The sequence below is a fragment of the Gopherus evgoodei genome, chromosome 7, assembly GCF_007399415.2.
Source record: "Gopherus evgoodei ecotype Sinaloan lineage chromosome 7, rGopEvg1_v1.p, whole genome shotgun sequence".
Taxonomy (NCBI): domain Eukaryota; kingdom Metazoa; phylum Chordata; order Testudines; family Testudinidae; genus Gopherus; species Gopherus evgoodei.
In genome coordinates, this window is record NC_044328.1 from 42,647,749 (window position 1) to 42,661,270 (window position 13,522).

At 43.4% G+C, this 13,522-nt stretch overlaps 1 protein-coding gene across 5 annotated transcripts in view; it reads left to right on the forward strand.

The window, feature by feature from the left end:
* SGPL1 (sphingosine-1-phosphate lyase 1) overlaps window positions 1-13,522 on the forward strand; it is a 69,063-nt gene that overhangs the window by 21,310 nt on the left and 34,231 nt on the right. Inside the window, exon 1 of one of the 5 annotated variants that reach the window (XM_030569976.1) lies at window positions 1,996-2,019. The exons of 3 other annotated variants lie outside the window; for them this stretch is intronic. Coding sequence is in view for 1 of the 2 variants with exons in the window: in XM_030569971.1 (XP_030425831.1) it covers window positions 2,531-2,533 (3 nt within the window). In the remaining variant the exon portion in view is untranslated. Of the gene's footprint in view, window positions 1-1,995; window positions 2,020-2,447; window positions 2,534-13,522 lie in introns of those variants that run through there. One more of the 5 variants, XM_030569971.1, reaches the window with a different exon arrangement.

Here is a 13,522-nt window from a genome sequence, read left to right on the forward strand (position 1 = left end):
GAGGCAAGATGATAGCATGTTGTGTCTCATAAAAGCGGGGTCACAGCCAGCCTGCTTATAAAGTGCTTGTGAGAAAAACATTATTAGTCATGACAGTATCTTGTTAACATGCATTTTGAGCCTAGACTTAATTATGATTTTATTTTACATGTAACCATTTGTTTCCAATAAATTTATTTACTGTTACTTTGAATCCCTATGCGTTGTTAAAGAAACCTATTTTTGATTTTACTATAAGAATGTCTAAGTGCTGTGTGGTAAGTACAATGGTGATCTGAGTTGGAATTTGTGAGCTGGGGTGTGCTGTGTCTTTGGAAGCAGTAGATCTTTAAATACTGTAAGTGTCCAGTGGAATAGGGTCTGGACATTCCAGGGAGCTGCTCAGGTCTTGGGGGCTGGTGTATGCTTATTGTTAACCTGTAGAGAGATGGCGGGGCCTCCACAGGGCTATTCAGGAGTGCTTGTGGTGCCGGTGGCCAGTGAAGTTGTGGAGCTGACATCCCACTGGTGAAGACAAGACTTCCTCCCCTTAAGGGCAGGTGGTAGTGAGGAGCCTAAACCCTGGAGACCCTCTGAAAGTGTCCCAGATATCATAGGGCAAGTGCATGACAAGAGTTTGATAGTTAAATCCATCCAGCACTTTGTTGCAGCTGGGATACCTCTGTCTCCTAACAGTTGTCCCAGCTACATGAATTTACCTAGAAAGTGAAGGAACATGTCTGGCGGTGTAGTTTTCTTTCAATGGTTTAGTAACAGCAGTAAAATAAAGTAGGGCTGAAAAGACAAATCAGTTCAGGTCACATAAGAACGTCATCATTTTACCCCCCTTCTAAATGTGCCCCCCCCCTTTTGGGGAAGAATCCTTCTGTACTTCTGAAGCCTATCCATGACCACAATTAAAGTGTTGAAATATCACCCAAGGTCCCAATCCTGCTATCAGGTTAATGTGGGGTCAGGGTCCATTTGTGCAGAGCTCATGGCAGGCTCAGGGCCCAAGTGTCTGAGCATTGGTAGCCCCATCTCAACCCTCTATCTTCCTGTTAGCTCTGCAGGGATGTGGAAACAGCTAGGAAAGGGCTAAAAAGTGTGGAGCACATGCATATTACCAGGCTCAAGAGCTGGGCACAAAAGAAGGAAGTAAACTGTGGAAGCCTGTGTGGGGATTGACTAGGCTAATATAAAGAAAGAGAGAAGACTGGTCTTCTGCTTTAATCCTAAAAGCAAACAACTTTTATTTGAAAGAGGGTGGATAAAGTATGAAGAGGGTACTATAGCTATCTCACATCATAAAACCCAGTGAAGGTAAGGGTATTTCTTTGTCAGATTATTCTATTGCACACAACTGAGGGCTAGTTTTTTTTCATTTGGGTGTAGACTGCTCACACCTCCAGCATGTATGATTGTTAGCAGCACTATTATAGTGACATACTAAGGGAACAAGAGGTGAGAGGCAGGGAGCTTGGAGAAGAGGAGGTCACATTAATCAAGCTGGGAGCGAGAATCTAGACCTGGAACAAGAGTTTTAGCAATGAGGCTAATCAGCAAAGGGTTTGATTTAGGTTAAAGCATTGACAGGATTTTGCAAGAGGCTGGATAAAGAGAAGAGTCAATACTGACACTAACATGAATGTGGGAGACAGAAAAGAGGTGTTGAGAAGGGTGGGGAGGAGGCAGATAATGGCCCCCCTCCTGAGCTGGACAGAGAAGCATGGTACAGGTGAGGAATGGTGTATGCACAATGGCCTTCAGCAACCCGTGCTCCCTGTGTATCTATACCAGGCCAGTGCCCTTCACGATGCTGCTTTAGTGCATTAGTCTAAGTGGGCTATTTTAAACTGGGCGAACTGCCCGTAGCTTGCAGGAGCTTTCCCAGGTGCTGGGGCAGAGCACTCCTGAGGAAAGTTGCCTCAGTTTGTGATCTAAAAACTTCAACATTTTCAAGCAGCTGCAACCCCCGGTAACCTCCAGTCCCCACCCTGGCTGCAGGAAGAAAGGGTAGCCCCTGACCTGCTGTGCTAGGTGAGGAGCAGGGAGAACCCGGCTTGGGGGGGCTGCATAAAGCAGCACGGGGGCTGGTTGCAGGGGAGAGGTGACACCACCTCACCATCCCTTCAAAGCAATGCCAGGCTGAGGAGCTGTAGGTTCTGCCCTGTCTTGGGGCGAGGGGCTAACGGGGGGCCCGCAGGGCTGCCTGGGCTCAATTGGGTGCCCAGCGGCTGGAGTGTCGTCGGACCAATTCTGCCCCAGCAGGGGGCGCTGCGGCCGCCTCCCTGGTGGCGGGCGGGGCCATTTTCTCCGAGCGCTGAGGCAGCGGGGGCCGGGCGATGGGGCGATTTCCGGGCCGGCAGCAGAGGCACCGCGAGTGGCGCTGCTCCCAATCTCAGCCTGGCCTGCGCGCCGGGGCCAGCCGCCGCGCCGAGCCGAGCCGAGCCGAGCCGCAGCGCCCGGGTGGGCTGAGCGTGGGGCGGGCCCGGGGAGGAGGCGAACCCCGTCCCGAGGGCCCCTGCGCGGAGCTGGGAAGGCGGCGAAGATGGTGAGCACCGGCCCTTTCTCCCGGTAGCTAGCGGCGAGGATCGCCGTGAGCCGGCCCTGAGTCCCCGCTCTCCCGGGCCGCGCACGCTCCGGCTGTCGCCTGGGCTTTAGAGGGGGCTTCAGGGGCAGTCCCGGTCCTGTTGGTCGTAAGTGTCCGTGTGTCTTTTGCGGCGGTGTGACCCCCCCCCCGCGGGGCGCTGGGCCGCACCCCGGGGAGAGGGGGCTCTCAGGGGGAGCTGGTGACGACCGTGGGGTTAACCTGGCTTCTGAAAGGTGGTAGCGTCTTTAGTTTCTCGGTCACACCAGGAGGTTATGGAGTGAGGTTGTACCAGCCGAGATCTTGTCTAGACGTAGAAGTTGTACTGGTTTAGTAGAAATCTGACTTTAGTGAAATCGGTGCGAGTTTTTGTGTATCTATGCACGCTCTTACCTTGTTTTAAAACCAGATATGTTCGTGTAGCTTGCACTTAAAATAAACTGGGGTTCAACCAATATATAAATGTTTCTACCTGTGAAGTTGCATGAGTATAAATTCACAACTCTTGTTAAACCAGTGCAACTTTGTGTGTAGCTGTGGCCTTAGAAGAGTAAACCATATTGGACAAAGGCAGTCCTGTCCTATTGCTACAGAGTGATTTCAGGTTCTGATGAGGATTTGCAAACTGCCATTTTTGTATATTTCATACAGGGCACAGTCAACCTGTGTGGAACTCTTTGCCAGAGGATATTGTAAAGGTCATGACTATAACAGGGTTCAAAAAAGAACTACATAAATTCATGGACTGTAGGTCCATATATGGTTATTAGCCAGGATGGGCAGATATGGTGTCCCTAGCCTCTGTTTATCAGAAGCTGGGAATGGGTGACAGGGATGGATCAGTTGATGATTACCTGTTCTGTTCATTCCCTCTGGGGCACCTGTCATTGGTCACTGTCAGACGACAGGATGCTGGGCTAGATGGACCTTTAGTCTGCCCCAGTATGGACATTCTTATGTTCTTAGATCCAGGAATGGGAAGTCATTGGAATTTCTGGGGCTTGTTAAATGTGTGAATAATTAAGTCATGCTTTGTGAAATCTCTGCTTCCAAAGCACTTCTAGTGGTGGGCTTGGTTAGTAAGCCAAGAGCACCTATCAGAAAGAATACGTCCTGTGTTAGAGTTAACTGGGTTGGGACCCCTGCCATCTTCCTCTCCCTCCAAGAGATTTGCTTCCACAGCCGTTTTCTCCTGAAGTGGGTTTGGCCATCTAGGCAATTAATACAGACAAAACTGATCTTTTTCATCCATTGTTCCCCTTTTGTCCCTCACACCAGTATATATCAGTGAAACTGATCTCTTTGAAGATTGATTCCTCTTTATTTCAGACACACCTGCACCTTCTTCATATTCTAGTTTTATTTATTAAGTGTTGTGGGATAGTAAGCTGTCATTTGACCATGTCATGCATTGCTCATTTCTGTGGCTTGTTTTGTGTACTTAAGTATCAGAGGGCTAGCCGTGTTAGTCTGGATCTGTAAAAACAGCAAAGAATCCTGTGGCACCTTATAGACTAACAGACGTTTTGGAGCATGAACTTTCGTGGGTGCATCTGACGAAGTGGGTATTCACTCACGAAAGCTCATGCTCCAAAACGTCTGTTAGTCTATAAGGTGCCACAGGATTCTTTGCTGCTTTTGTGTACTTAATTATTTAAAAGGTATAATTTTGCAATGTTCCCTTATAGTAGGCTCTCTCAATCTGATGCTGTCTTGGGGCTATGTTCTGCTGCTATAAAAGTGAACTTTTTCTGTAGCAACAAACAGAAGGGGTTTTGTGTGGTGGCCTGGGGAGGATCAGATAAGGTGATATCCAGAGGAGATTAAAAGCAGGGCTAGAATTTGGGAATTGGGGCTGAAGAACAAGCATATGGGTTGTTTTATAAACCCGATTGCCAGGAACTGTGTCCTAAAACTCAAAATCCTGTCTTTCCAAAGACAGCTATTACTACTTGAATGTTACTCTGTTGTAGTTCAACTTATTTTCACATAGGGCTTGTCTACACTTGTCACCCCCCTGAGCACAGCAAGTCTGAGCACTTTAAAGCCCTAGTGTAGATTGACTCTCCGAGCGCTGGGAGCTAATCGCCTTGTGGAGGAGGATTACCAGGAGCGCTGGGAGAGCTCTCTCCCAGCGCTCACGTGTGACCACACACTGTCACTTCAAAGTGCTGCTGCAGGAACATTCCTGCGACAGCACTTTGAAGTTTCCAGTGTAGCCATGTCCATACTCTCTTATATGACTCTGATCTCCTTTTCTGTACATAAGGTAAATATAGTGATTGGCAGACTTGTTTGACATTGAGTGGGATGGCTGGTTTTATCTCCCCTTAGCTGTGCTGGGCAGCATCCTTAAATGCGAGTTTTACAATGTTCTAGGAAGAGTGTTTCTGAGAGAGTGAAAATGCTCTGTAGGGTTTAGTACAGTGATTCCCTTGGGTAGAATGGGGATGGGGAACTATATGCAGAAAGCAAGGAGCTCAGATGTATGTGTGTATGCCTGCAAAGGCACTTGCTATGCAAACTGCTTACCTTTTAGCAAAGGTTGAATGATTTTGGAAAAAGGAGTCTGAGAGACAGTGTGGGATTTTCAAAATCCAATCAGCTGTCAAAAATACTTTACACAGTATTTGTTCCCTCATTACTAGTGTTCTGATTGTACTGTATGTGTCATAAACAGATGGTTACGGGTTAGTGTCTCTTTTACCTGTAGAGGGTTAAGAAGCTCAGTAAACCTGGCTGACACCTGACCAGAGGACCAATAAGGGGACAAGATACTTTCAAATCTTGGTGGAGGGAAGTCTTTGTGCCTTTTTCTGGTTCGTTGTTCACTCTCGGGACTGAGAGGGACAGGACATCATTCCAGGCTTTCCCAATCTTTCTGAATCAGTCTTTCATGTTTCAAAATAATAAGTAATAGCCAGGCAAGGCGGATTAGTCTTATGTTTGTTTCCTCAATTTGTGAATGTGTCTTTTTGCTGGAAGGATTTTTACCTCTGTTTGCTGTAACTTTGAATCTAAGGCTAGGGGGAGGAGGATGTAATAATTACATCCCTATTACAATTGGGATGTAATTATGGCACTTTTTGATCAACATAAATTTTGTTGACAACTCGTGTAGACAATGCCTTGGTTATTTCAGCCATTACAGAGTGAAAGCAGTGATTCTCACAGGATTATTTTGTTCCTTAGAAAAATCTTTTAAATTGTCGAAGTGCTGCAGAACCTAATGAAACCAGGATAGACGTCTCCCTCTTCCTCATACTGCAGAGCCCATTTTGGAAGTAAGACTAAATTAGGAAACTTAATTAAAAAACTTAAACAACATAATGTCTCTGAATTCTTATCTGTGTTTCGCCATCTCTTTGTAAATAATGGCATACTCAAAATATTTTAATTCTTTCCTCTTAAGAGATTAAAGAAACTTTCTTTTTTATAAGTTGCCAGTTTTGTTCTAGGGTCTTTAATGGCCCAGCTGCTCTTTCTATAGAATAAATGCTCTCATGGTCTTTCTATCAAATGGGCTCTCTCAAAGAACTACAAGAAACACTTTTGTGTTTTCTTCAGTTTTATAGTGAAGTCTGTGGAGCGGAGAAACTGAAATTATGTCTTCTCAAAATTGGGTGTTTTTCTGAGAACAGCATATGGCCTGGCCTGTTGACAGTTGGCATGATTTGTAGTGTCTTGGGTTTTGTTGTTTTTGTTTGTAAAAGAGCAATGAAATTCTTATTTCATAAAATGGGGTAAAATTTTCAGAACTGCCTAAATGGCTTTGGCACCTATGTTGCTTTTTCAAAAGTGAATTAGGCACTTTAAAATGTTACCAAGTCTGTTGAGAGAGGATGTGCCACCTAGAAAATCATTGCCTATCAAAATGAAGCTGAGTCCATTTTCATAAGTAACTTGGGCTCTGTCCTTTAGGTGCTCTTGAAAACTTTACCTCTGAGAAATGTATGTTTTTGAAAATGCAGTTTATTTTAGTAAATTAGCATACACAGCAATTTGCTGATAATTCAGAGTAAATGCTGTCACTCTGCAATTGTATCTAAGGTGGTCAGAATTTAGTCTCTTGTCAGCTTTCTAGCTGGGAAAACTGTAAGGGCTGACAGGTTTCTGGGGTTTGACTTTTTGATCAACATCTTTGGTTTTGCATGTAAAATCTTAGCCTTTACTTATCTTTGTCTTGCTGTTGGGTTCCCTTGGGCACTTTCATATAATTACACATTCTTTAGGACATGCTTAAAGTCGGCCCCTGTTTCGCTTTTAATGGTATTGTTTTTTCTTTGTAAAGTGGAACTTCGATCTGTTTTATTCTTACTTACTGCTCTGTTTATTCTGCCTCCATATATTTTTGTGCTTGACCTATAATAGGCCTTTGGATAGCCAGTCATCCTGATTTGCTGGAGTGGTTGGTATATATGGGGGTTCTTTCAGCTTCTATACCTTTAAATTCTATGCTGGACTAAAGGTAATCTGGCAAAGAAGTTTTTCTTTCTAAATGATAGCTTTTTATATTTATTTCAGTGTAGTAATTTTGGGAATAAATTTAACATTCACGTAACTGAATAAGCGTCGGTCATAAAATCTAAGACCAGAAGAGACCACCAGATCACCTAGGCTGACCTCCTCTATATATCACAGGCCACCAATACACCCAGCACCCACACACTAAACCAGGGGTGGGCAAACTTTTAGTCTGGAGGGCCACATCTGGATATAGAAATTGCATGGCAGGCCATGAATGCTCACGAAATTGGGAGTTGGTGCCTGGGGGGAGGGTGAGAGCTCCAGCTGTGGGAGCAGGCTCTGGGGTGGGGGTGGGGCTACATCCCACTTCTTTCGGGAGCCACACAGAAAGCACCCAACCCCAGTCCCCAGCAGGAGCTCGAGGGCCAGATTAAAAGTTCTGATGGGCCGGACGTTATCCACCCTTGCACCAAACCTAGCAATCAAGACCAAGATATTACAGCGCACAGGAGACTAGATTATTATGTACCACAGGCAGAGAACAGGAGAGACCGAGGAGCACCAGGGCCTGAGTCTCTCATAATGGCAGCGAAACGAGAAATACCCAGATAATTCTGGCAAGATATCTGTACCAAGGTGCTGCAGGTGAAGGTGAAATATTTCCCAAAGTCAGTCAGTTTGACCTAGGGGAAAATTCCTTCCCAGCCCCACCTATGGTGATCAATTAGACCCTGAGCATTTGAGCAGGAACTAGCCAACCAAGCACCTGAGGGAATGCTCACTGTCACCTCAGAGCCCTGGCCCACCCCCTGAATGTTCCGTCTGCAGCTGTGGCAGTCTTCTGATGCTTCAGAGGAAAGAGATTTAAAAAAACAAAAACATCCCTCTGAGAATCCATTGGTGGGGACAGGAAAAATCCCTCCTGATCCCTGCTGGTGGCCAGTTGGAACCTTGAAGCGTGAGTTTTAGTAACATAAACTGAAAGTGACCAGGGTTGTTGAGCCCTGCCCCCTACCATCATGAACAGCCCTGTCATACAGTTGCACTCAAAAATTTGTCCAGCTCTCTCTCTCAAAATGAATTAAGGTGTTTGCCCCCAATATCTATTGGGAGGCTGTTCAAGAATCTCTCTCCCCTGATGGTTAGAAACCACCTTCTAATTTCCAGCCTGAATGTATTCATGGCCAGTTTATATCCATTTGTTCTTGTGCCAGCATTCTCCATTAATGTAAATAGTTCTTCCTGCTCTCTGGTGTTTACCCCCGATGTATTTATAAAGAGCAATCCTATCCCTTCTCAGCCTTCTTTTTGCAAGACTAAACAAGCCAAGCTCTTCCAGCTTCCTCCATTCTCCTGATCATCCTAGCAGTTGTTCTCTGCACCTGTTTAATTTCATCTTTCTTGTACACAGCATTCCAAGTGAGAGCTTACCAGTGCCTTGTATAATAGCGTTAATACTTCTCTATCTTTATTGGAAATGCCACGCCTGACACATCCAAGGATCACATTTTCCTTTTTCACAGCTGCATCATGTTAGTGGTTCATAGTAATCCTGATCGACCGACACAACCAGTTCTCTCTCCTCCTCTGATGCTTCCAATTGATTAGTCCCCAGCTTGTAGCAAAAATTCTTATTAGATCCAAAGTGCATGTTCTTGCAGTTTGTACTATTGAATTTCTTCCCATGTCTGTCACCATAGTCTTCAAGGTCATCCCCATCTTCATGTATGACATTCCAATCTGTCTTTGTATTGATGATGTCTCCCAGCTTAGTATAATCAGCAAACTTTACTAGCGCACACCTACTTTTTATACCGAAGTCACAATAAAAATATTGAATAAGATTGTTCCCAAGACAGATCCTTCTCCTTTCAGCACAACCTGTTGCCTTCTCCCCTTACACATCTTGTACTGATCCCCATCTTTCCTAATTTATCTATTAATTTCCTATGTGGCGCCACATCAAATGCTGTACTGAAGTCCAAGGTTATTAATCTATTGCATTTTCATTATCTGAAAAATCAGTTGTTTTCTCAAAGAACATAAGAACGGCTGTAGTGGGTCAGACCAAAGGTCCATCTAGCCCAGTATCTGTCTACCGACAGTGGCCAATGCCAGGTGCCCCAGAGGGAGTGAACCTAACAGGCAATGATCAAGCGATCTCTCTCCTGCCATCCATCTCCATCCTCTGACAAACAGAGGCTAGGGACACCATTCCTTACCCATCCTGGCTAATAGCCATTTATGGACTTAGCCACCATGAATTTATCCAGTTCTCTTTTAAACGCTGTTATAGTCCTAGTAAAGAAAGAGATCATGCCAGAATAACCTGATTTATCCTTTGCAAACCCATGTTGCATTGCATCCCCCTTTACCATTTACTTCTATGAATTTAATTATTCTTTCTCTCACAATGTATTCTAAATATCTTAAATATAGTCACAGTGTTAGCTATTCTCCAGTCATATGACACACTGTTCAGAGTTAGATGGCACACACGCATGAAGTGGGCATGCTTTTCCTATCAGAGTCGCTTCATTCCTGAGGAGCTGGGGCCTAACATACCAGTTTTACCTACAACATGTAGCTCCAGAATTAGAATAATACTTCTTCAGCAGACTAACAAGTGTTTAACTATTATTTTTTATATATTTAAGATATTGCTTAATTTCATTAAAGACCTCGGGTAGGCATTCCTTGAATTAATATGCAAATTAGATACAATTAACTTAGGTTTGAACAGAGACTGGGAATGGTTGGGCCATTACACTAATTGAATCTATTTCCCCATGTTAAGTATCCTCACACCTTCCATGGGTCATCTCGATTATCACTTCAAAGGTTTGGTTTTTTTTTCTCCTGCTGATGATAGCTCATCTCAGTTGATTGGCCTCTTACAGTTGGTATGGCTACGTACACCTTTTCATATTCTCTGTGTGTATAAATATCTTTGTGCTGTATGTTCCAGTCTATGCATTCGATGAAGTGGGCTGTAGCCCACTAAAGCTTATGCTCAAATAAATTTGTTAGTCTCTATGGGGGGAGGGATAGCTCAGTGGTTTGAGCATTGGCCTGCTAAACCAGGGTTGTGAGTTCAATCCTTGAGGGGGCCATTTAGGGAAGTGGGGATTGGTCCTGCTTTGAGCAGGGGGTTGGACTAGATGATCTCCTGAGGTCCCTTCCAACCCTAATAATCTGTGATTCTGTGCCACAAGTACTCCTGTTCTTTTTTTTTTTTTTAGGAATATAGTTGTTACTCAGGCATAATTCGGTATAACATATGCAGCTCCCTTTGGAATAGCAGACAGCATTGAACAATCATTATTCTAGTTTTATACTCTTAAGTTCTGGCTGTCTGAGGCAGAGAGTCTGAAAACCTGGTGACATCAGGTCTTCACTAGCAACACTTCACTGGTATATTGTACTGGCAGAGCATTCCTACTATGAATGCTGCTTACATCTTTTGCCAGCATTGCTTATTCCAGGCCTTCCCAGGGCAAAATCAGCCATAACTGCAGTTTTGCCATATAGGTTGTGGCTAAACTCTTGGGCTTTTGCTGGCACAGCTGGTCAGTTAATCACACCCCTGACCAACACAGGTGTGATGACAAAAACTTGTAATGCAGACCTGGACTTATTTTTTAGCTCTAAATAGAGGTCACCTAGCTAGTAGGGTCAATATTTAGGCCAGTATGTGTTTTAAATTCTTACTCTGAGTAGTCACATCTGATACAATATCTGTCTAAAAAGCAAGGTTTGTTAAAGTGAGACAATAAGAGGAACATGATCAACTTAAATCTTAATACTCAAACATAAGAAATGTCTGATCAGATAATATATAAGCTTGAAATATAAGTGAATATTATTTAGCCACAGTTCATGAAATTTTCGAATTACACCTCAGATTAACTTCATTGGCTATGATACTGCGACTGCGCTACACTGTCTTCAACATTGATCCAGCTCTGTTTGCTGCTGACACTCATTGGTAGCAACAGATAGCTTGATGTGTAAACAAGGCTTTCCTACTTGAAAACTACACTCTGAGCATTTAAACTGGAGTTTACAAGTTGACAGGTGAGTAGCATTTTCATGCCTGTCACGTGTGAAGAATACATCATAGTTCAAAACAGGCTAGTTTGTAAACACAGTTTAAACTTTTTAAACTGTCATGACCAAAACTATTTCTACATTTGCTGTCTTTCATTTAACCCCAAGGAGCCCAATGACATTGAACTGAAAAATAATAGCACGCCAACCAAATAAAGTATGAACAAAGTCCTAGGTATTACACATGGTAACATAATCAAGTTAGGCCATAATGTCTAACAAAAAACTACTTCAGACAACATTCATTAGTTAGCTTGCATTCATTTTTATCTAAAGTCTGTGTTAGCCATAATGTCTATTGAAACATCAGAAAATATTATTCAGTTCCTGTTTTTCAGTGTTTTGAAGAAAAATTATTCAGTATTTTGAGATGATTATAGGAATTATAAATGGGTGCTAAGATGAGAAGACTTAAGTATTCTGTGTATGCTAAGCCAGAAAATGTGCCTCCCAAATGCTGAAATTGTCATTCTATCATACTGGAACATACTTTGAGATGTGGGTATCTGTAAAATACACAATTTGGACGCTAGAAGTGGATCTAAACATACCCTTAATGATGTAATGATCACAGAATTTTTCTTGGTACTTAAAAAAAAATCTATACTTCCTTAAAAAGCTAGTCTTAGTCCTCAAACAATTTTATTGGTCCTACTGGGGGGAATCCTGATTCCTTGAGACAGATTTTTAGTTCTTCCTATAAGTGAATTTAATGTTGGTAAATGCTGTCATTTTGATACCCATGGGAACCTACATTCTAGTTATTCGCTGTGGCAGCGCAGAGCAAGGTTCTCCACATTATCACCTGTGTGGCCTGTTAATCTGGTGCACAGGGACCTACTGAAGTTTTAAACGTCATTGCCAGGAAAATACTTCTCTTGCACAACTGTGATGTCCAGTCTGGTTAGCTTTGGCTCAGATGTATGATTTTTCTTTTGATGGATTTTTACTGTGCTGTCTGAATGTAATTCCCTTTGAGGTGGAAGACGGTAACAGTTGTTAATATTAGTATGTTTGTGATGGCATGAGTGCTACACCTGGAATGAACCCAGCCAACTAATGGACTTTAAAAAGCAGGATCATCAGGATGTCTTCCCCATCTTTATTGATAAAAGCTTTTCAATTGCCCAGGCTTCTGAATGCCTTTACGTTGTTTTAAAAAAAAAAAAAAAAAAAAAAAAAAAGTGAATATTGCACGTCCTAATGATGTAAATAATTGAATGTTTTATCAAATATTTGGATCATTTTTTCTGGAAGGCAGGGAATAAATGATCTCATGGTGAATTTCTCCTTTAGGGGACTGTTTCAGGCAATTAGAAACATAAGAACATATCAGTGTGCTCATGAGTTTTGAGTGACTTGGAGTTTTTAAGGAATAAAATCATCACAGAAGCTGACTGACTCACACCCTCAAATATAAAGCCTCTTGTGTTGCTCCCAGAACACGCAAATCCGGATAGAATGGGTTTTTGTTTTTTCCACAAGGTTCTATAGTTATATAAAGATTGATTTAAATTCTGTCCGGGCCACTAAGCTTACCCAGCCTGGAGAGTGGGTTATGGAGGAGAAGGTGGTTGGTTGACTTTTGTAAAGCTAGAAATATATTCCCTTTAAGCACATATGGTCAGTAGTTCCAGTGTTGCTGGAGGAAGAAGAAGCAAAAAAAAAAAAAATACAACCAGTCTGTCAACAAGATTACAAGGGAGGGGATTGTTATTTCTTGTATTCAGGCAGAGGACTGTGGTGTGCAGGATTTAATCAGTGCATCTCTGTACTAGTGTCCAGAAACTAGCAAATGGTACAGTTGTATCCGAACTTTGACCCTCAGTAAAAGTAGAACTTGACTTATTGCTAAGGATACGATTTAGTCATGGAGGTCGTGGCAGTCATGGATTCTGTGACTTTACCAGACCTTTGTAACTTCTTTGGCTGTCAGCAATTGGACCCTGGGACTGGAGCTATGCACCTCCCCTTCCCTCTGGGGCTGAGGTCAGGGCCATGTGCCCCTGGCACGTGGGTGGCTGAGAATGCTGGAGTGAGGGCTGTGCCCTGCCACTCCTGCATGGCGATGGGACTCCAGCTGTCATTCCTCCCCCCGAACCCTGTGTCGTCCACCCCTCCCCCCCAGCCCTAGAGTTATTTTTTAGTCAAGTCACAGATAAGTCAGGGCCTCCTGTGAATTTTTGTCTATTGCCTGCAGCCTGTCTCTGACTTTTACTAAAAATAACCATGACACAATCTTAACCTTAGTTATTGCATAAAAGACAGAATGGAAGACACACAGAATCGTTGTCTAGGGCCTGTGCAAACCTGCTTCCTTGTATGCTCTGCTCAGAGGAAAGTGTGAAACATATGGGACATGCCAAGTGTTGCGGA